The 23,317-nt window shown below is 52.0% G+C and overlaps 4 protein-coding genes and 1 pseudogene across 4 annotated transcripts; 4 read left to right on the top strand and 1 right to left on the bottom strand.

Annotated features, from left to right (window-relative positions):
- Nucleotides 1-3,166: 3,166 nt before the first annotated feature.
- Nucleotides 3,167-5,863, top strand: SAPIO_CDS3989 (uncharacterized protein; the record flags this gene model as incomplete). Its single annotated transcript, XM_016786653.1, has 7 exons — nucleotides 3,167-3,423; nucleotides 4,195-4,244; nucleotides 4,300-4,328; nucleotides 4,856-4,953; nucleotides 5,071-5,329; nucleotides 5,394-5,525; nucleotides 5,594-5,863. The coding sequence occupies 7 exons, from the start codon at nucleotides 3,167-3,169 to the stop codon at nucleotides 5,861-5,863; spliced, it is 1,095 nt and encodes a 364-aa protein (XP_016643629.1).
- A 735-nt stretch (nucleotides 5,864-6,598) lies between these two features.
- Nucleotides 6,599-7,591, top strand: SAPIO_CDS3988 (uncharacterized protein; the record flags this gene model as incomplete). The annotated part of the gene is made up of 4 exons (XM_016786652.1): nucleotides 6,599-6,626; nucleotides 6,772-7,164; nucleotides 7,259-7,291; nucleotides 7,428-7,591. 4 exons carry the CDS (start codon nucleotides 6,599-6,601, stop codon nucleotides 7,589-7,591), a joined length of 618 nt encoding a protein of 205 aa, XP_016643628.1.
- A 1,210-nt stretch (nucleotides 7,592-8,801) lies between these two features.
- On the bottom strand, nucleotides 8,802-10,662 carry SAPIO_CDS3987 (annotated as a pseudogene; the record flags this gene model as incomplete).
- Nucleotides 10,663-12,999: 2,337 nt separating this feature from the next.
- On the top strand, nucleotides 13,000-16,552 carry SAPIO_CDS3986 (uncharacterized protein; the record flags this gene model as incomplete). The annotated part of the gene is made up of 3 exons (XM_016786651.1): nucleotides 13,000-13,634; nucleotides 13,696-14,072; nucleotides 15,300-16,552. 3 exons carry the CDS (start codon nucleotides 13,000-13,002, stop codon nucleotides 16,550-16,552), a joined length of 2,265 nt encoding a protein of 754 aa, XP_016643627.1.
- A 4,112-nt stretch (nucleotides 16,553-20,664) lies between these two features.
- Nucleotides 20,665-23,296, top strand: SAPIO_CDS3985 (AGC/RSK protein kinase; the record flags this gene model as incomplete). The annotated part of the gene is made up of 4 exons (XM_016786650.1): nucleotides 20,665-21,895; nucleotides 22,003-22,302; nucleotides 22,393-22,774; nucleotides 22,906-23,296. The coding sequence occupies 4 exons, from the start codon at nucleotides 20,665-20,667 to the stop codon at nucleotides 23,294-23,296; spliced, it is 2,304 nt and encodes a 767-aa protein (XP_016643626.1).
- Between the last annotated feature and the right edge of the window lie 21 nt (nucleotides 23,297-23,317).

The following is a 23,317-nucleotide window of genomic DNA, read 5'->3' as shown; positions in this document are numbered from 1 at the left end:
AAACGATGTCGTCCACACACTATGGCCAAGGGCAGGAAGGGAAAAACGAGTAGGCTCTTCTCGTCTTTGACGACTAACGACTGAATATGGTGAAGTGGTTTGTGAAGGGTCTTTCGGCTGAAGGCAAAGACGTGATATCCCGATAGGCGAGAGATGTTATATGCGCAGAAACCGTCAGAAACTGAAAGGCCGCATGCGGCAGTGATTTCGGGGATCGTAGGTAAGGGCACCAGGCCTGACGTTCGCTGTTTTCGGGTCGGGAGGAAAAAGGGAGCGGGCCTCTCCTATTCGAAGGGCATAGATGAACTTTGGAAGTTCGGCGAGTAGAAAACCCAAAATCCCACGCTTGTGCTTCTTGGTGATCAGGAATCTTCTTGTCCAAGGCTGAGGCGAAGACACCAGTTACGTCGTCGTTGGTCGTTGCCAAGGCGGCCTGACCGACTCGCTGGTAAATTATCGGTTAACAATTATGGCGGGGTTAGTGTCAAGAAGGAAGTGCCCCTCCTTTTTCTCCCAGGCAGCCGTACGATACCTGCGTACGAAGTGTATGTCGAGTCAATGTTGGTTCCGCTCTCTTTCAAAGTCGTGCCGCTAATTTTGGCTAGGTACACAAAAGTTCATACTATGTACAGTTTGACAAGGCACAGATGCCGACTCGAGATCACACTTATTTCTTCTTCCTTTTCTTCTTCTTCTTCTTCTTTTTCTTTTTAGGGATTTGAGATTTACGAAGGTCTCCGATTTCATTCTCTGAGTTAGCTTTGCCGCCGCTAGGATTGAGGAGCGGTTCGGCAACCTTGGGGTGAGCCCTTTCGGTCACACTCCATTCCAGTGTCCGGCAGGGCGTATCTTCTATATCGATATCCGAATTAGCCGGGTCTCCATCTCTGTGAAATAGCCCTACGCCTCTCCGATAATTGAACACTTACGATATTGTGTATTAACTGTGTGCTGGGAGTGTTTTAAAATGATGAATATCGCTGTAAATGTCCGCCATATCTGCCCGAAACTATTCGGTGACTGAGAGAACAGCTTCCCAAGATCATTTTGAACGACTCCTCTTGAATTGCTTTCCTTCATGTGGTTCAACCACGAAGTCGAAGCGTAAGAGAAGAAGGGAAAGGCGCGGCGACCGTGGCTCGTTGACTGCCCAATCTCCTCCATTCCGAGGTATCGAAGGCAAGTCTTTGCTAGCTGATGGTGTGCCAGACCAATGGCTGCATCAATAGATGGTGAATTTCTGCTGAACACCAACAAGCCCCCGCCGACGAAGAAGTCCTTGACTGACGGGTGGATGAACTGAACGGTCGGTTCCCTGCCAACTACCGAAGACGAAGAAGATACGGGTGAATCTGGTCGGTCCTCATTTTCATCAAGAGCGGGAAATACAACCTCAGCAAGTCCGCAGCTCAGCGTCCGGACTTGTCTCTCCATCCTGCTATTGTCGGAGATATAATCCAGGCATGCTTTTAAAGACTCTTGTGGCCTGTCACCATCGATGAGCATAGCCCACTGCAATTCGTCCAGCGACAGCGGCCGGGTAGCAAAGCAGATCCACTGCATCAGCTTCACGGACCTCGGTCCCATCTCTTGAGTTAGTTCTTCGTATGACTTTCTCAGGTCTGGGGGGATAGCGTCGATTTCAGCTTCGATCATTCCCCGAGAGGGGCCTTCACGATCGAGGTCGAAGATCCGGTCCACGACTAGGCACGCCCATAAGAACATGCCAGAGGCGCGTTTTGCAATCAAGGCCGTGAGCGAAGGCAATGTCGAAAGCCGCTCCTCAACATAAGTTGCGATATCCCCTCCGTTTTCATTTTCAAGAGAAATCTCGAACTGACAGTATGGATCTAGAACCGGGTAGTGTCGACTAGTAAAGCAGACATGGAATTTCTGGTTTGTGGATTGTAGGCCCCGGAATAAGACTTTAAACCGATCTACAAGGTAAAGTGCCTGCTTCTCACCACACTCATCCAATGCGTCGACGAAAAGCCAAACAGAGTGAGTTTCGAGGATCGTAGGGAGAGATGACTTGATAAGTGACCACAATTCTTCCCGGTGCCACTCCCACTTTATGCCATGCGGACCCCTCTCCTCACACTTTTTTTTGAAAATGTCAACGAGTTCTGACAGGGCGTTCGGGGCTAGTTTCAGGAACTGATAAAGCATACGTCGAAAGAGACCCAGGGGCGTCCATTGGAGTGTATCGCCACAGTCGTGGAAGAAGAACGAAAGAACCAAGTCAGTATCTCCAGCTCTAAAATTGTCCACAGCGTATTTCAGTAATGTCGACTTCCCAGCGCCTAGCTTGCCCTTGATCCAGAGCAAACCCCGGTCACAAAGGACCCAGCGCTCGTACGTCTCATGTCGAAATAGCCATTCGCATGTGCCTACTCCCGGGTCGCTAATATCGCGATAACGGCTATCCATTTGCGGAAACGCTAATGATTGGAGACATTCCAGGTGATCTTGAGAAGACCCGAGTGGATATGGGCCTTGATAGAGGTCAGCTTAAGTGTACTTGTTAGTTACGGAGGACACATATATTCCGAGTCTTACCTCTCCTATCCAGTTGCACAGGCACTAGTTTTAATAAGACCTCCTTTGCAAACGCCGCCGCTGTGGCTGCAGCGTAATTCTGCCACATTCTATTCTCGTGTGAATCCGCGTAATTCCATATGCCTCGGATTACTAGTGCCTGATAGCTATTCATCACGCCAGCTGATTCCCTTTCGAAGCAGATAATTCCATACTTATTGTAGAGCTCATCCCGCTTCGCACTTGAAATGACAGATGCATTGGACGACCCTATGGTGCCGTAATGAATGCGAGGGGTGTCTTCCTCTCGAAAGGCTTTGGGGCCTCGATCACTCCGTCGCATTGATATCGTAAAGTCGCAGAGTTGGTTGCAAAATCTGGTCCCACCTTTGTGAGAATATTCACTCAGGAAGAGGTGATCATGTGCGGCGCCAGGGTCTTCAAACTCTAGGAAATCATCTTTTGCTAGACGCTTCCTCAACTCGCCTAGAAATATCGGTATTCTAGTTCCTTCCGCCATATGGTCCCTTCGGAGATTGTTGACAGCGCCGAGTAGAGCGGAAGACGGCTCAAGCTGATGCCCGCTACGGGCTATCTCTTTTCTGCCTTCCCATGCGCCGAATTCAAAATGTGCCACTCCTCCTTCGCTCCATTGTGGGTAGCTGACGACAACGTCGCCGAGCACGATTTGTTCCTGCAAGCTCGCACCGTAAGAGGGTACAGCCCCTGCAATGCCGACGACCAGAACGTGCTTGATATTTGGAAAAGAACGGTGCATGTTTGCGACGAGGTTGGTGGCTGGATGACTTCCAATCCCTGGGCAAACTGCCATCACAACCCAGTGACCCCCTATACGCCCTACGTGATAGCGATTGTCGTCACCTGGTATGTGTTTTTCAGCATATTCTTCCAGCTGCGCAATGGCAGGGGCGAGTTCTAACGGCGTGGGAGCGATCCACCCGACGGTGTACCAGTACGCGTCAGGTGAGGCCATCTTCAGGGGCCATGAGGCTGAACCGATCTAGAGGCAACTCGAAGCCTCGAGTACTGTATTGGAGCTAACCGTAACGCATCGAGCGAAGTGGGTTATATTGAGAGGGACACATGACGACACGCGGCGGCGAGGTGAGAAGTTCGAGTGTTGCGCAGGCATCAATGACCCAGCCTGACGACCGGGTTCTGGTTTCACTTTGCTGCGGCTCCTGCACAAATCGCCTGCGCGGGGCCGAGATTCATGCGTGATAGGTTGTATGCATGCATTGCCGCCGTGGCTGTAGCCCTCGGCGGCAGAACCGCCTCATTTTGAAAAGAAAATATATTATATGACAGGCTTCCTGAAGGAACCTGCTCGCCTGCTTCCTCAAAGAAATCTATTGAATCTCTCGTTTTTGCATTTTGGATCCGGGATCAGCTCACCTAGTTGATTTCTCGATTTGTAGGATCTTGAGGCGTTGGCGAGGAAGAGACGTTCCACCCGCCTTACTGCACTGCGAGGAACTGGCAAGAAGTTGAGAAATTTAGGAATTGCCCTACGGATTCCAAGTTGGAATGGACGAAGTCAAGACTTTAGAAATTGGTGAGTAGCACTGGCTGGTGTCCCCCCTCGCCCACAAGCAATGGATACCCGCCCGAACCCTCCATGGCTAACCCCCTCAGTCCCCGGTGTTTGTCGGTTGCGGGCTTCTACATGGGACGGTATTTTGGAAGTGAGTCTCTCAAGCTTTATCATGATGTTCCTCTGGGTCGCTAATTTCTTTGCAGAGGAAAAGTTCCTCAGAAGCGCGGCTCGTGTAAGTCCCAGTCCTAGGAGCTCACGGCTACACCTTCGGGATACGATGTTGATAGGAATTATAGTTTCACATCCCTGAGAGACATCGCAACCAAGTTCCCAGATGAACTTCGAGATCTAATCATCGGAAAATTTGGAATCCCCTCATCCCTGCTCAACAACGTATGTCTCCGGTCGAACGGCTTGTCTGGGTGCGAACCTACTCATGATGATGGCGGCCATCTTGTATATTATAGTACGTCTCGATAATACCATTTGGCTTATAAATCGGGCGACCAATCCATTTAACTTTACATAGATCACTGGTCTTGCTTCGTGGTCAAGCAGACGTTCCGGCACGAGCTTCGACCAAAGCCGACCTTCACGAGACACAACACGATACTACCGAGCGTCCCGATCCCAGTCGCGGTCCACGATTCGCAAACGAAGCTTCATGGCTGGGAATGGTATGAGATGACAGTCTTCGTCCACTGGGAACCACCGAATAACACAACTTTGATATGCTCTGGCCTTCCCCAACACTTGCAGGCTTCGCTCCAGTCGGCGTTGGCGTCTGCTGCGAGCACGATCGACTTCTGCGATCCGTATTCCGTCTTCGATATCCTTCTCCATGAAATAGTTTCACTGTATGATAAGTCGGTCTGGTCTATAAGGGACCATATCTGCGACTGGGAGGCTGTACGCGAATCTTAGACTGATGGCTTTGGCTGTGTGTCCCCTTTTGCTAACGGATTGTCACAGAGACGTCAAGAAGAGCCCGACTATGGGCTACTCCATGAAATCGCAAGACATGCAATCCACGTTAGCGAAACGCTGACCGTGGCTTCAGGGTCTGCTAAGGATCTTCACCAACAACATGAAGACTTTACGTCTTTATACGTGAAGGACAGCAGCCAATGGCGCAGGCACCGCAGCCCGCTTCGATTCCCGCAACGGATCCTCGAAGCGCTTCTTGCACGATCCGAATCCAATAAAGCACGGCTTCAAACTGAGATCCAGTTGGTAAGTTCGGACACCCTCAACCCTTTGAGGCAATGAGAGGAAATGCTTAAACTTTCGCTGCTAGGCATTCCACACCGCTGCTCAGAGAGATAGCAGAATTCAAGTGCAAATCGGAGAAGAGGCAAGGAAAGAGACCACGGCGATGAAGGCGCTTGCCGTGATTACGATGACCTTCTTGCCTGCTACCTTTATTTCGGTAAGATTTTAAGATTTCTGAGCTTAATTCTGGGTTACACCACCACAGGCTAACAAATGATCATTTAGTCGGTTTTCAGTACGCCATTTTTCCGTTACGAGGATGCGAGCGAAGAGGCAAGGGGCCACATTGCTGTATCTGACCAGTTCTGGATATACTGGGCGCTGGCGGGTCCTCTATCAGTGGCCACATTTGCTCTCTGGGCGTTCTGGGACAGGACGCGGGCAAGAACCGGACTTGCGCGGAGGGTTGACGATGCTGGACAGAAGGACAAGGAAGCGAGCAATTCCATCATTCCCTGGCGTCATAAATTGGCATCAATCTATAGAGACGTTTAATTTTCTTTCGATTTTTTTTTCTCAGATATTATATAGATACCAATAAATGCCATTAGACCTTGCAGCGCTCTTTCTTTAAACGAACACAGCTCGAATTCCATGTTCTTCTTAGACCTCATGCAAACGGAAAACGGGAAGGAACAGCCCTGCCCTGTCGCTTGCCCTGCTGCTGCCTGCCCTTTGTTCCTCGATGCGCTAGCATTTTTGACTATTTTTGACTAAAAAACATGCTAAGCCTGTACATGAGTCGGTGGGACTTTTGCTCTGTCATACCCTCATGCATTCGTACCTGGCTATCCGCAGTTGCCCCCCCTCCAGCTCAGCCCTGTCTATCTTTCCGCTTCTCAGACTTTCCACGGATTTCTGGTGATCCAAGCTCGGCAGCAGGCGGTATCCTGGCTCCTTCCTCCACAATAGACTTGATGCTCTCAAGAGAACTGAGGCAACCCGGAGGAATTCTTTTCTAGACTTCATTGGAATTGGAATAAACTCTCTCTCCCGATCCAATTCTCATATCACTACATTTCCCCCAAAACCACGACCTTTGTTTCTCGACTTCCCACCCATCGCTCCATTGTCCTCTCGTTGGCGTCTGTGCATTGAGAAGGCTACCCCGCCACATCCTCCTGACCTCTTAAACAATCCAAGCTCCCCAAGCTTCTTTTCCTCCTCGCCTCACCAAAACCAAACCGAACCTACCAACTCACCAACCACATCTACTCCAAAATCACGAAAATGGCTGAAGCGCAACTTACTCCCGAAGGTACGAATCCCCAATCTATTCATTCCAACAAATGCACTGTGCAATTCCTTTTCAATTGAGGAGGAAGGCACAGCGCATTCGCAAAATCCAGGAGCAAGCCATCGAGAAGAAAACAAAAAGCTAACGCTGCTTCCTCCCCCAACAGTCACCTGGGCCCAGCGCTCCTCCTCGAGCGACCCCGAAAAGAACTTCGTCTACCTTACTATCGTCGTCCCCGACGTCCCCCAGGACAACCTCAAGCTCGACATCAAGGACCAGGGCCTCACCTTCACCGGCCGCTCCGACTCGCTCAAGAAGACGTACCACCTCGAGCTCGAGCTCTACGGCGTCATCGACCCGGACAAGACAAAGGTACACCACACCGGCATGAAGATCGAGATTAAGCTGCAGAAGAAGGAGCTCAAGGAGGAGTACTGGCCTCGTCTTCTCAAGGACTCTAAGAAGGTCCATTTCCTCAAGACCGACTTTGATAGGTGGGTCGATGAGGATGAGCAGGATGAGGCTGCTGATGAGGACTTCTCCAAGTTCGGTGACATGGGTTAGTGCATGCCTTTTCCCCCCTAATGGATGGTGTTGACTGCGCCTTTTTACGCTTTCTCATTTGGGTGCTGACATTTTTTTTCTTCTTCCAGCCGGCATGCCAGGAATGGGAGGAATGGGAGGAGGTATGTGAACTTTTTGTTGTGTTTTACCCCACTTCAACCCGAAAGAAATACGAGGGGCAGAATCCACGATGATGTTCCCATTCCCCAAACTTCCGGAATAAAGCCTCGCTAACACGGCACCCTCCCCTAATTTTAGACTTCGGCAACATCGACTTCTCCCAGCTCGGCGGCGCCTTAGGAGGAGGCGCCGGCGCCGGAGCCGACGACGATGATGACGATGACGACGATGACATGCCCCCTCTCGAAGGCGAGGACGAAGCGAAGGACGAGCCCAAGGCTGACAAGCCCGCCGACAAATAAACGGCGGACGTGTAAAACCTAGCGCCCCACGACCAACCCTTCCTCTCGTTCCGCCCCGCATCCCCTTCCTTTCTGTTGAAAAGGCAGGGATTGCCTCTCTCTCTAACGCCCCGCCATGCGAAACCCTTCCTTCATGTTTTCCCGCTTTCGCGCAAACACGTAGCTGCGACGAGATTTGGTAGAAGAACTGGACTAGTGTGGCGTTTTCTCGGGGGGAAACTCTTTGAATTGATTTCTTTTATTTTCATTTTTTTTTTCAGTCTTAATTATTATCTGGAGTTCCCTTCATGGGACGGACGTACCAAGGGAGTAAAGAGATAACAAAAAAATCGAGATTCAATATCTAGACTCAATGGGATCATGTTTACTGGCGTGTGTGAATGAGGCTCTGGGAAGAGAACACCCAACCAGTGATTTCGGGTCCAGATCCTGCTTCGATGTCTACTGCACTTTGGGCTCATGACGAAGGCCTCGTCAGTCATGTCTCTCCCGAATCAAGACCCTCCTCGAGGGACAGCGAAACCGACGCCTCAATTCTTGATATTTACACATTCACAGTCCGAGGTCAATATGCTCGACTCTGAGCTCAACCATGACGTTTTACATCAAAGCACTACCCTTCACAAAAAAAGACGCAACGACGACTGGGAAAAGTCCCACATAAAATCCACCAGGGCCAAAATTTCAATGTATTGTATCTAAAGTACCCCAGTATTGCAGCTGGCAATCTGAATGTTATGAGAAAACCATTAACCACCCCTTTCCCTCTCTCCAGAAACCCTGACGAAGACCCTGAAAAAAAAGAGACAAGCAAGAAAAAAGGACTCAGAAAATCAAAATACCGTTTCCCCCCCTCTTTCTCTTCCTGAAAAAAATAACGACGCTCTGTATGGGCTGCAAGTGTGTGTGAGGGTATTTGATGCTGTAGTGTTTTCTTGGTTTTTTTGTTGGGTTTGTTTTTTCTTTTTCCGCCATCCGCTGTATCTCAAGCTTGAATACACCAAGATTTTCCTTCCGCACTCAATTCAAGGAAGTGCCCTTCTGGCTAAGCATTCGACTGCTGGCTGGTGAAAAATAATGGGGGCGGGAAACAAGAAAGGGCACGCTAACGCCTAATGGAGGACAAACAACAAGGAAAGGTGGCCCGGTTACAATTACTGCGAATGCTGTTAATGTTTGGTCCATATTATACATAGAGGAGTTAGGAACATACCAAGATGTCATCCTCCATAACATCACCGTTGGTTGCCGCGGGAGCGGCGGCTTGGTTGGCGGCACCAGCGTTTCCGGCGGCGTTGTTGTCAGCAGAGTTAAAGTAGTCAACCATCTCAGAGTCGAGCTCCGCAGCAGTCTTCTTGATGGGACGCGAGCTGCGGCCCCGGCGCTTTGCGCGGCCACGGCTGGCAGCTTGTCCCGTCTTCGCAGAGGAGTTCTTATCTGTGGCGGCGGACTTGGGCTGAGCCTTGGGTTGGGTGGCACGCTCGGCGAGAGACTTGGGCTGGGGGATGACGCTGGCGGCCTGAGCAGCACCGACAACGATTTCAATCTACGGTTTGCCCAAGTTAGGATCTGTTATCTGTAACAAACAGGGTCGAATTTGTTTGTTTCTTACGTACCTTAATAGGACGGTTATCGACAAGGAGACCGTTCAACTTCTGGAAGGCCTTGCTAGCGCCGTCCGGCTTGGAGAACACGACGTTGGCGATACCGCGGCTCTGCGAGTTGGGACCGTAGGAAAGTTCGACCTTCTTGATAGCACCAACAGACTGGACAAAGTATTCCTAAGTTGGGGGGGAAAAGTCGATGTTAGTTAACCAGTAAGGGGTGAGTGGCACGTAGACTGCCTCTCGCGAAATCCGACATCGACACTCGACGGAACTAGACCGGCAGCGCATAGAAAGAAAGTAACACCCATCCAGCAGGAATCGAAGCAACAAGCAAGTGGGCAGTGAGAGCCGTGGGAAGCCATCCATCAATAAAACGCCGTGAAAAAAAATATCCCTCAGAGGTATTGGAAACCCGAGAAACCAAAGACCGAAGAAAAGAAAATATCGACCAGAAAAGAAGTGTTACTCCGTTCCTGGATCGATAAATATCCCCAAATGGCTAAAAAGGTATATAGCTTTCTGCTGTGACACTTCCCGCCACACAGCCAGCAGGCTAAAACCTTTTGTTTTCCCTTCCCAAGACACGAAGTGACTGAGCGTCGCCTCGAAGCGGAGAAGCCACAACACGCCCGGACTATGAAGACCACTATTACCATGGCTAATAAGTCGGGCTAAGCTACTGCTCACTGCCCTGCTCGCTGAAGCAGAAAAAATATCGCACAGGGCGGAATCGGAGCGACGATACCACGAACTGGGATGGAGAGTGCGTTCTCATGGGCGGGCGCAAAATTGCCTCGTCGACAGCCTTTGTCCAATCTCTATTGCTTCGCGGAATTTCTCTCCCCATGCGGATGCTGACCAGGCAATCCGACTTATCAGATGAGAGGTTCGACGCTCGGCGATGGACATCTCGACATCTAGTCAAGTCTCGACAAATAGCCAACCTAGCAAGCCATATTTCAGGCGCAGGAGATTATAGGCGAAGGAGAAGCAGGCGTCTCAGCGGCCCTGGCCCTGACGCAGACCCGAGTTCAAACGTGGTTCGGCTACGTCGTCGGTGGAAAGAGGGAGCAACGCGGGAAACAGGTCGAATAAAGTCCGACGGCAAAAAGGAAGTTGCCCTCATCGGAAACATACCTTAATCTGTTGCTCCGTGACATCCTTGGGCTATTGAGAGGTTAGCAACCCGAAATACAGAGGTAAGGGATCAAGAGGGCGATGGGGAGGAAGAACACATACCAGGTTGCTCACGATAATCTTGCTATCACCAGTAAGAGGGGCGCCCTTACCACCGGCTTGCTTGGTCGCGGCGGTACGGGGAGCCTTGCTACTCTTCTGGACACCACCAACGGGGGCGGTCGGCGCAGGGTTGCGACCGGAGGCGCGTCGCTGGGGACGACGGCGAGCGCCAGCACGGCGAGAGGTGAGGAGCTCGTCGAGGCTCTTGTCAAGCTTGCCAGACATGTTTGCTGAGTGTGGGATTAGGTGATAGATACGAAGAGTAGCGGGTTGGCGGAAGGAGCGATAGTTAGTCGCGCGAGAGGATGACAGCGGCGACGAAGGAGTGGGTTTTTTGGGGTAGAAATGATCGAAAGAAGGACGTCGATAGAGATTTCAAGTGGTCTTAATAGGGCGGGAGCAGTCGTAAAAGGAGTTCTGGGTTATCCTTTTGCGGTTGGCTGTGGTCTGAGAGTCTTCGGTCAATGGGGCTCTGCGATGCGACGCGAAGAGTGGTGTGAGAAGCGCGAGAAGAGACAGTCGAGAAGGAAAAAAGAAGAAAGGCAGGAAGCACTTCAAAATTAAGAAATATGAAGAAAAGTCCCGGAAATGAGGGTTATGAAGTTCCCGTGATGATGAAGATGGGTTGTGGTGATGGAGAGGATAGATGAAAAGGTCAAGAGAGACTGATGGGTGCGAACAAGGTTTAAGGGGGGGCAACAAGAAGGGACTTTCGAGGAAAACACTGTTTGCATGAGTAACAAAATCTGCATGGAGCAAAGCAGGACACCCAAAGATGTGCAATCCAGGCGCGACTGACACATTTAGGCATCTTTCACACGTTTTCATTGGTCCGCCGTTCCCAGCTTGACTTACTCAGCCACAGCCAGGAAAAACGGACTTGAGCGTTTGTGGCAAAAGTACCATTTTTATGTACATTCACAATGTACCAAGGTACACTTCACTCATGTACTACATCAGCGATTCGAGAACTGCAATTTAGACGGGACACTTGCCCTTTAGACCGTTTGGACGGCCATGTTCACTTCAGGAACGACAACTGGCAATTGGTTTGGTCGAAAAAGTAATGGCAAACTAAATTTTACTGGCCTTCGGGGTTTTGGACACTATCTAGCAGTGAGGGATATTTACTCGGGCACTGCCATGTGGCTGCTTTGGCAACAAGATTGCGCCTTGGAAAGCCCCGTTTCGAGTGGTGGCAGCCTCTGGAAAGCCTTACAAGACAAGCAAGAGGCTGAACGCAGGATTCAAGCCTGCTACTTCGGAGGCACAAGCCCTGTTTATTGGAAAGGGATCGGTCGAAAATGTAATTGACACTTACAGTGAGCTGACGATTCTGCAGCTTGTGCCAGGACTTTGGATGGATATGATAGGGAAGATAGGGAATGGCTGACCAAGGACTCACTAAAGAGAAGGAAATGGGACATTGTGCTTGGTGGGGCCAAGGATCAAGAATCCTTCATAGCGATCAAAATTGAATCGAAAAAGCGTAGGCACAAGAAGAAGAAGGAAAACAAGGCCAGTCCGTTGGCGGCGATTGTCTAGCATTCCTGGCTGACTAGAAAGCATTAAACGTTTGCCTCCAACTAAACGCTCCTAAACATTCCAAGCAAACCCAATAACGCCAAACACCCTTTATTTCCCTAAAGTCACATGTACATTTTGTTTTCCTCTTTCTCTCTCCGAAAATTATCGTGTCGCCTTTTGCGCCTTAGTGGAATCCTGGCTCACGAAACCCTGCTCGAACTTGGAGATGGCGCTGGCGTTCACCTCGACGAAGTGGTAGACGACGATGAGCACGGCGGAGACGCAGCCGAGAGCTATGGCGAGGGTGTAGAGATCGCCGTCGGAAATCATTGTGACTGTGGATTTGTTTATTTGCGGAGTGATTGGAGTGGTGATGCGCCGGTGCGGTTGTGGAAAGGGGAACGGGCTTGTTTGGTATGAAGACTAGAAGGAAGCTGTTAGATTGATGGAAATGACGGTTGAGCGATTGGTTAAGCTAGTTACCTCTTTTCCTAACTGTGTCAAGTTTCAGAGAATGCGCAATGGTGGTAAATGTCGTCAGTCAGAGGTTGTGGGATGGTTGTTGGCAACTTAATGGGATCAATATCACATCAATGCGGTTCTGAACTGGACAGCTTGCTGTGAGCTTCACTTCTGTGTCAAGCTGTCGCGTCCTCCCTCATTCGTGGCGCTGCCCACGCCCAAGCCACAGCTGAGATGCACAATGCTCCTTCCAGAGTAAGTTACCATCCTTTTTGACACTGTACGGGCATCGCCGCTCGAACAACCCCACGACACGTGACCTTTAGTGACTTCATCAAGCCCCGCCAACCATTAACGCCTCGAGTATCCAAAATCATCCACGATCTCCTCGTCTGCCCGACGGAAAAGCCGTATTGCACATTACGGAGCGGGTGAACGTCCTCGATTCGATCAAAAAGGGGTTAGCTACGACGAACTGCCCCTTACTAACCCCCTTGCGGTTTCTCAGAACTCCCCCTACCTAGATCCCGAACCTTTTTTCGATCGCCACACCGAAAAGAAAAACCGCCCAGCATGCCGCCAAAAAAGAACGACAAGCAAGCCGGCGGCAAGAAGCCCACGGCGGCCAAAATGGTCGAAGACCGAACCTTCGGCATGAAGAACAAGAAGGGCGGCGTCGCCAAGCGACAAATTGCGCAGATGACGTCGAACCTCAAGAGCGGCGGCACTCCGGAGCAGAAGAGGAAGGAGGCGGAGAAGGCGCAGCGCGAGAGGGAAAAGAAGGCGGCCGAGGAGGCCAAGAGGGAGGCCGAAGCCCTGCTGAACAGGCCGGCGCAGATTCAAAAGGTCCCCTTTGGGGTCGACCCCAAGACGGTGGTCTGCATATTCTACAAGAAGGGGAACTGCGAGAAGGGCAAGAAGTGCAAGTTCTCGCATGATTTGGAGATGGAGAGGAAGACGGAGAAGAGGAGCTTGTATACGGATACTAGGCAAGAGGAGGAGGAGAAGAAGAAGGCGGAGACTTCGGCGGATTGGGATGAGGAGAAGCTTCGCTCTGTGGTTCTGTCGAAGAAGGGAAACCAAAGGACTACAACCGATAAGGTCTGCAAATACTTTATTACTGCTATCGAGGATGGCAAGTACGGTTGGTTCTGGACTTGTCCCAATGGTGGTGATAAGTGCATGTATAAGCATGCCCTGCCTCCTGGGTAAGTTTCTCTCTTTTCAAATATCCCCCAACGAAACGGATGTCGCTAACTCTCCTTATAGATTTGTTCTCAAGACCAAGGAGCAACGGGCAGCTGAAAAGGCGCTTATGGACAAGTCTCCTCTCAAGACCCTAACCCTCGAGGAGTTCTTGGAATCGGAGCGACACAAACTTACCGGAACCCTGACCCCTGTCACACCCGAATCATTCGCCAAATGGAAGAAGGAGCGTCTCGATAAGAAGGCGGCTGAGGAGCAGGCCATGAAGGCCAAGGAAGCAACCGGTAGGGCCCTCTTCGAGAGCGGCAACTGGCGGACCGTGGACGACTCCGAAGAAGAAGACGAGGGTGAGAGCGATGCTTGGAACCTGGAGAAGCTACGGAAGGAGACGGAGGCTCTTCGAGAAAAGAAGGAAGAGGAGCGCCTGGCCAGCCTTTACGGTACGTCGGTGGCGCCAAACGATGCGGACGGGGGAACTGCTGCAGGTGTTTGAGCGAGTCGCATTTTTAACACCTCTCCCCGGTATACAACTTATACATGCCGAATCCGCATGTTCATCTCATTATCAGCAAAGCGAGCCGAGCAATCCACGGCATATTAGTCGCGGGTTCTCTTTTTTATAAGACTCTGTCGGATGACATTGTCAGACTGCCAGCATTTTTACGCGAGGAAGATCTGGGTGCGGGTCTTTCAAGAATGAGGAACTCATGCTACATGATGGAGCCGTTTATGGCTTCTTCTAGGTGTATGGTAGGAAGGACACCTTTTTTGAATTTAAGAAGCGTAGAGGTGAAGGCCGAGGCTTCTGAGAGAAGAGCCCGGCCTGCCTCCTCTGCAAGTATTTATCTTCAATTAGACTGCTCTCCATGCTTCGTAGCCTGAAATAGCTAGGGTTTCCGGGACTGGCTTTCGATTTTGTATGTGTCGGATGAACATAAATATATATATATATATAAATGCAGCCTGAACCTAATATTGGCTTAGGAATTTGAACTATTTTGAACCAGCTACTCAGGATGAAAGAACTTTGAACGCCTTCTCATAAAGGGGTTCGCTTGTTTAATGTTCTATTAAATGGATTGAACTGACAGTGCCCAGTGCCTGATAAACGGGCCTAAAGACTCTAATTTGACCCTCCATAGCCTTCCACTACAGCGCACAGTCTCGTGACCTTATGCGCTTGAACCCAAACCTCCCGCTCAGCCGCGACTTCCAACGACCATTTTAACCGCAGAAGGCCAAAACCGCGTGGGCCGGTCTCTTTGAATCGTCGAGTTCTCATCAATCTCAATCCCACGTCTAGCTCCTCTCATCCCACGGGTCTCTCATACCATCAACGCATACGACTGTCTCACGCCAACCGCAGAACCTGGGTGTTCGGGACGCAACTTCCCACTCCAAACGCCGAAGCTTGCCGCCGTTGTTGCAGCCCACCATAGGCGCATGAGGCGCTGACCACAAATGCGCATATATCCAACTCATTGACGCAATCTCCATCTCAAACATACTCTCATTATTATGATTAGGTAGCGAGGGCTGGTCATAGCCTCACACAATACCTCTCAAGATGTCTCAATGGAATTCAGCAAATACTCCCAAACCTTCAGGCCTTTCTCAGACTCCGATACCCCTTCCGCAATTACCTGGGCTCACATATCGAACCTCAGTCCCCTCAACGACGCATCCCCCAGCGGCACCAAAACCTAGCCAGAATGCTCCTACGATAAGTTCACAGACTGGCCAAAAGGCGACACCTCGACCCACGCCTACACAATCACAGAGCCCATCCCAGGGAAGATTGCCATCCCAATCGCAATCTTCGTCGAGGATATCAGTAGTGCTAAGGCCACCGGCCACACCGCACCAGTACCACGATGCAGACGCAGATGAATTGGGTAACGATGAGCTCGTCATGTCGGATCTTACCCCGCAGTTCAGAAGGAAGGTTACGCAGCAAGTACAGCAGGCCTCGGCATTATCTCGCGAAGCGCGCCAAACGAGCGCACCTACGCCCAAGGCCACAACCCCGGTCCTTCCACGAATTGTAAGGACGACGACGACGGCGGCGACATCCTCACCTAGGAGGACCAAAACACCAACGCAGCCATCTTCCGCAGCGGAGTCGCCCAAACCAAAGCCACAACGCCTAGGTCGACCCAAAGGCTGGAAACCGGGCATGTCCTACGCCGACGTCTGGAGATTCGGGCCCGAAGTAGCCGCAGAAAACGCCCGTTTAAACCCCGCCAAGTCCGCGGAAAAGGTCTCGCCGAAACGACCAGGACGACCTCGGGCAGCAGCCACACAGCCGAATTATTACAGCGGCGTGCCCAAGCGTCGCGGACGGCCGCCCAAGCCGCCGCCGCCGACGCCAAGGGCCATCTACGACGGGTTACAACCGCGGTACATCCAGTTCCAGTGCGAGTGGGAGAAGTGCCAGGCCGAGCTTCACAACCTTGAGACGTTACGGAAACATGTAAGGATAGTGCACTGCGGTGGGGCGATGCCGGCTACGTGTCTCTGGGGAGACTGCGCTGTGAAGGCGTATCCGCCCAAGTTTGCGACGAGGGAGGCGTTGTTGGGGCATGTTGAGGCGAGGCATATGACGCCGTTTGCGTGGCACGTCGGCGACGGTCCCAGGATCAGCATGCCGGATAGTACGGGCGTGGGTAAGACATCTCCTACGGACGGCGAGAAGGAGCAGCTTCCGGATTTCCTCTTCGATGAGGACGGGAACCAAGTTACGCCGTCGGTGCGAGACCAGCAGATCGAGGACTTTGCAACGTGGAAAGAGAGACGGAAAAAGCTTAAGGCGCTGCTCCGGAAGATCAATGATGCGTTGCCGGAAGAGGAGGAGTCGGGAGCGTCGGATGATGAGAATATGCACTATGCGCCGTTGCTGGGAGGCACGAGCGGCTTTTGAAGCTTACACACACCCCTGAGAGAAAAACTGGGGCGCGTGTAGTGGGTTTCACGTTCGTGGGTCTGTTCAGGGGAGAGCTTTTCTTGCTTGATTCTGCCTTTGTCGCGGGGAGCAGACGGAGTCCGTTCGGCATTGGCTTGGTGGAGATGTAATGCGTCATGGACATTGTTATTCATAGGTTGATAGCTTTTCTCCCTTTCTTTGCATGTTCTTTTCCGGGCTGCGCCTTAGGAATGGATCTTCGGTGTCCTTAGCGTCTGCGTTACTGGGGAGTTGGCAACGGGAGCAACGGCTATTTCGTCAGGTACTTTTTTTTTTACGGTCTATCAGTCTATGAAAAAATATGGAGTGATTTCCTCGTCTGCGTCGGTGTGCACGACAGGGCGCAGCTCTACTGCTGTTTCCCTTGGACCTGTGACAAGCTCGCCGTGCCGTACTGATGCTTTCTTGCCCTGCCGAGCCGTTTCGCGCCTCACCATGAAGCGAAACAAAACCACACAGATTAACCCCTAGTAAGCGGAACGAACCGTCCAGGCGACCTTGGCGAGCGTGCAGGGTCCAATTCCTTTCTTGTGGGGGCGAGAGCGGGAGCCTTAGGTGGCCATATGAAAACCGTTTTACCAGGGAGCAGGACCGCATAGTACATGGTAATATTCCCGAGATAATATCCAAGTTACCTCGCACTTTACATGCACTTGATCGTTGTGAGGGGTGGGTTGGGGGCTGGGGCTTGATAGCACGAAACCTTGATGCGGTGGCCTTTGCAACTTGGGAAGGTGGCGAGGCATTGGTTTGCTGGTTTTGACGAGGCGGGCAGTCGAGATTTGTGGGTAATGAAGCCGAAGAGGGTTTTCTGGCCTGGAACCAAGATGACTTGGGCAGGACAGTCGGGATACACTACGATGAAGTATGGTCGGGACTAGCTTAGAGGAGAGGTCACAGCACGATGACTAGCTTGGGGGAAGGAGAAGAGTGTTGCTGAAAAGCAAACCTCGATCCACGGGAGCCATCATCTTCCCAGGGTAATATTCTTGACGCGCCCATGCATGCGAAGCCAGTTTCCTGGGGTCGGGTGACGTAGTGTATCATAGTATATTACTTGTGTACGGAGTACAGCGCAGCAATCTAAAATACAGCCGGGATGTCGTTGGTGTTCGACGATTGTTGGTTCTGTCAAGTGAGGAGGTCCCTCGGATATCCCCCGCCGTTGATCCGGGCCTTCGGTTCGTCTCTTTCATTGTTCCCTTCGGTGCAAGTTCCAACAAAAGCAAAAGAGTGTCAAGGTGCGTCAAAAGTGCTCCGGTGGTTGCATTATTAATACAGACAAATCGAACCAACTCTTCGCATCATCCACCGCATTGATGGTCTCTCCTGGCTCCATTCCGTTCCCCCCCGCAGATTCTCGGTCGAGAAGGGAAAGTGGATATGAAAGAAACCCGGCAGTGGGTGCGTTGCATAGTCGTGGACCAGGGAAAAAAGGGAGGCCAGACAAGGGAAAGCGTGGAAATATAGGCGATGCAACCGTACCAGAAAACGTGGGAAATCGTTCGTCTCAAGTTCTTGGCTTCTGGGGAATTGCCTGGAAATCGTCAAAGGAATGAGGGCCTGGTCCATTTTTGATCCATCGATCCGATGGGCAAGATGGGCAAGATGGGTAAGAACGGGGACTGAAGCCCCGAATCTCTGCAGGACGAGACAAGGAGGGCCTAAATCACTCTTCGAATATTGTTCTCGTGGGCCGCGAAGAAGGAGAAAGGTCTCGGGTTCGTAGTCCCTGTGTATCACAACTAACAACGAAACTCTGCTCATGATGTACTCAACGAGCATACGTACGAGGTATTCGAAGTTTCTACTACTTCCATGGCATCGAATCGATCCAACGTCCCAGACCAGACCCAATCGGAGCTCGAGCCCCCTCCCTTCTTCTGCTTTACGCAGTTGCTTCGTATTCAATTGATCCCCCCCGATCGACCAACCGCCCCCCGCTTCACACCACCCAAGCCCCTTCTTTTTGACGGCGCTCAGGGGTTCAAGCTTCGATTACTTCATAGAAGCTTTTTCCTCGACTGGTTTATCTTTGCCCTGTTTACCTTTTGTTTTTTGCCTCAGGACTAGCGACGCACACTGTACGGGACTTGTCTTGGATACTTTCCACCTGATGTAAACATTCATTATTTCTGATTTTGGAGCCCGGCGGCTCTTCAGGACGCGTGAATAGTGCCCGGATGATTCGTCGAGATGTTTGATGGCGTTGGCTTTCGTAAACCCCCCCTATTCGCGGCCCCCCCTTCTAACCGCCACTTTAGTGGGATGGAAGAAGAAAAACTAGAGTTGGTGGCTTGGGATCTAGGGAGCAAATCCGGCCATGAGAGGATGAAAAAGGGAACCCAAAAAAGGGGGGTCGCCTCTCGGAATGAGGCGACGGCGAGGAAGATGGGGGAAAAAGCAACAAAGTTTCAGAAACACTGCCTTGAAGTTAGCGTGCGAAGTAGTTTAATCATAAGAATAAACTGTAGTACCAATTTTCAAGTCAGCGTGTACATCGTGAAGTAGGTTAATTAGGGATGCCACTCTCATCTTCCACCGGAGATGGGCTCGAGTTAAGCGAGAGACACCCTGTTGTGCTTGTCCCAACAAGTTGAGCTGGCCAGCCCACGTCCGAAACCACGTTGGCTCAGTGGTCCGGTTGGCAGCGAGATGCGCAGCGCTTGTTGCCCGGGATTTGGGGTTTAGGCTTGGACAGGGCAGGGCAGGGGAGAGAGAGGCCTGGCTCCCAACTGACCTGACAGGAACCAACGATCTTCAGATACTTCAAGCCTCAAATCAATTCTCAGTCTTCGTACACGAGTACCTCTGGAAACAGGTGACGGTACTTCTGGCACAGTGTTATCCGGTGTGCCTGGCTGGTTTGGTCTGGTCTCTCGCTGGCTCCATTTCTCCATGGATCAGTTCAATCCCCAATTGATGGCATCACCTTGCTTAACACCAGCACCAAACGGGACAATTTCCTTGGAAGGCTTGCCGCTTGCGTGATTCTCTTTCCATGTCTCTTCAAGCCCACGTCCCACTTGCCTCCCCCACGTATTCGTAAGTTTACTTAAGGGCTCAATCCCGAGACCTGGATCCAGTTTGAGTAACTTGAGTCGTATTATGTGTAGCTTGTAGCACCTTTAGTAATGAGTTTAAGTATCGCAAGGCACCCGTCATAATCAAGTTCTTCAATGTTGTTCCCCTTTCATTGATGGATTTTCCCCTTGCTTTGTCTTGTTCCTTAAGAGAAGTCCTGCTTCAAATTCCCCCGTTCGAAGAAACCTCGCCACGGACCCCGTATTAATACGCCGGGAGCAGACCACTCGCGCTCATCCACATTTAGCCTCCTGTCCGAAAACCCACCGTTCGAAGCGACTGGATTGACCGGTACGAAGTACAAGAGAGTCTTTTTTTTGGAAGGAAGGGCATTTAAGAGGTTCGGTGCCGGACAGGTTCGAATCGCAGCTCTTCGATTCTTGATTCTAGAAATCCGATGCGCGGATTTCCACCAGTGCCAGTACCAGAAGGTTGGGAAGGTTGTCAATAATAGCGTCGACACTGGTTGATAGCCTCTACTAGTAGCGGGTATCAATCGGCAGAAGTCCTCCAGGACCTTGGTCCCGCATAGCCGCACTACTCAACTGAATCGTCAAGCTGAAGCTGGCTTGCTTGTTATAGTAGCCAACGCGCAGTTACACCTGATCCGTTGCCAGCACAGCACCACCCTTTACTCTCTCACTGGCTCGCAGCGACGACTAAGCCTCAGCCTCAAGAGACAATCCTGCCTGGTCAGGCTGTGTCGAAACGAATATTGGACACGATTGATCGATCGATTGAGCTGAAAAAAAGAGGCTGAAAAAGAAAGAAGGGACATAAAAATACCCAAGCCCGTCCGCCTGTTGAACGCAGCCAGCAACGACTGCATTATCTGCCAGCGCGGCCAGATAGTACCCGGTGGTACCTGACGCTGACTGACACCGACACTGACGCTGACGCCAGCACCTGACGCCAACGGCAGCAGCGCCAAAAACAAACACCGACACCGACACCGACGCCGACTGAAACCCCCAAGCGCAGTAAAAATGGCCACCGCCAGCACCACCACCAGCGCTGTGGCGCCCCAGTTCCTCCCCCGTTCCCATTCGGGTTCTCGTTCGGGCTCAGGCTCTCACTCCCATTCCTCGACAACATCCTTGCAACACGCCAATAATTCTCCCCTCTCGTCCAGCACCGCCCCCTCCACCGTCCACTTTACAACAACCGCTCCCTCGTCCAAGACCCGTCATAACCGCCTCATCAATTCGCTCAAATCGCCATGGAACCGCGACGAGTCGCATAATAATAATAATAGCCCACCCCACGCCCACGACGCCGCCGACGAAATGCCATCCACCAAGAACGCCCATGGCAACAGCAGCCAGTTCAATCAGAAGCTGAAGAATTTCTTCCGCATCAACAGCTTCGCCTCCAACAGCCCCGGTAGCTCCTCCAACGCCGGTCACTCCACCTCCTCCGCAGCACACCACACCAGCAGCAACAACAATAGCCACGCCGCCCTCGGCTCCTCTTCCTTCTCCTCGCAACACCACCTCGACAACAGTTCCAATTCCACAAAGGGCGGCACCTTCCGCTCCACGCGGTTCTTCAGCAGCACCGTCGGCCGGCTTCGCTCCCAGACCGTCGCCTCCGAGGGGAACCCCCTCGAGGACACAATCAGCCCCACCGCCCACGCGAACCCCTATTTCGCCCACCAAGGCCTCCCCGGCCTACGACACCGCAACGAGGGTTCCGTGCCGCCCAGTCCCCCGGACACTCCCGACATCAAGGTCAACGGGGGCGCCGGCGCCATCATCGACCAGCCCACCGCCGCCACAAAGGAGGAGCTCGCTCGGAAGCTTAGGAGAGTAGCCAGCGCCCCCAATGCCCAGGGTCTGTTCGCCAAGGGTAAGGGGAGCGGCGAGAGGCCGGCTACGGCGGAGTTGGGAAAGGACCCGCTATTGGTGAGCAAGGACTCGGGACACCTCGGTCTTGTGGATGGGAAGCCTGCGGCGACGGCGGCGGGAGCGGCGGGAGATGCGGCGAGGAATCGCAGCATGAGCATCCAAGATAACGATACGCTCGGTGCGCTGCCGCCGGCGACGACGAGGACGCCGGCTACGTTTAGGAGAACGTATAGTTCGAACTCGATAAAGATCCGGGATGTTGAGGTTGGGCCTCAGAGTTTTGACAAGATTAAGTTGATTGGGAAAGGAGATGTGGGCAAGGTCTATTTGGTGCGGGAGAAGAAGAGCAGTAGGCTATACGCCATGAAGGGTATGCTTTTTGTCCTATCGCCTCCATTGAGGTGGAAGCAAGACTTCATTGACTCGACACCTTACTACACAATAACATGCCCCATCGCTAACCATCTCGAATCACAGTGTTGAGCAAAAAGGAAATGATTAAACGAAACAAGATCAAGCGAGCGCTCGCCGAACAAGAGATCCTGGCCACGAGTAACCACCCCTTCATCGTCACCCTCTACCACTCCTTCCAGTCCGAAGATTACCTCTACCTGTGCATGGAATACTGCAGCGGCGGCGAGTTCTTCAGGGCGCTGCAGACGCGGCCGGGGAAGTGTATCAATGAGGACGATGCGAGGTTCTACGCTGCTGAGGTGACGGCGGCGCTGGAGTACCTTCATCTTATGGGCTTCATTTACCGTGACCTAAAACCGGAGAGTATGTGCACACGGTGACACACACACACATGGGATAGATCACTTGTCGTTCCCAAGCCAACCCATCTTGCTAATCTTCTTTCGTCTCTAGACATTCTCCTCCACCAATCCGGCCACATCATGCTTTCCGATTTCGACCTCTCGAAACAATCAGGACCCGGCGGAAAGCCGACGATGATCGTCGGCAAGAACGGAGCGAGCACCAACTCCCTCCCGACGATAGACACGAGGTCGTGCATCGCGGACTTCCGGACCAACTCGTTCGTGGGGACGGAGGAGTACATAGCTCCCGAGGTGATTAAGGGCAGCGGGCACACCAGCGCGGTGGACTGGTGGACGCTGGGGATCCTGATCTACGAGATGCTTTACGGCACGACGCCGTTCAAGGGCAAGAACCGGAATGCGACGTTTGCCAACATCTTGAGGGAGGATATTCCCTTCCCTGACAGTCCCAACAAGGAGCCCGTCTCAAAGTATGTTCACCTCGTCTCTCTTATGTCAATATGTCGACCCCAGTTATTTTTTTAAATTTTTATTTTTTATTTTTTTATTTTTTTTTTTTTTTTGGCAACGAAAATACGCTCTAACCTAACTTCTGCCTCAGCCTCTGCAAATCCCTCATCCGCAAACTCCTCATCAAAGACGAAAACAGGAGATTAGGAGCCCGCGCCGGCGCGTCCGACATCAAAGCGCACCCGTTCTTCCGCACGACGCAATGGGCGCTCATCCGCCACATGAAGCCGCCCATCGTGCCCAACGCGGGCCGCGGCATCGACACGATCAACTTCCGCAACGTCAAGGAGAGCGAGAGCGTGGACATTAGCGGGTCGCGGCCGATGCAGCAGCACCTAAAGGGCGTGCCGCTGGACAGCGGGCTCGCGACGCCCGGGGACGGGACGGATCCGTTTGAGGAGTTTAATAGCGTCACGTTGCATCATGATGGGGATGATGATGATGGGATTCATCTTACGATTGGGAGGAATGGGGCGAGTTGAGGGGGCGTCTGAGTGGAAAGG

Source organism: Scedosporium apiospermum (assembly GCF_000732125.1).
Source record: "Scedosporium apiospermum strain IHEM 14462 chromosome Unknown SEQ_SAPIO_0090, whole genome shotgun sequence".
Taxonomy (NCBI): Eukaryota; Fungi; Ascomycota; class Sordariomycetes; order Microascales; family Microascaceae; genus Scedosporium; species Scedosporium apiospermum.
Note: the sequence above shows the minus strand (reverse complement) of the source record. Positions and strands in the feature narration are given on the sequence as shown.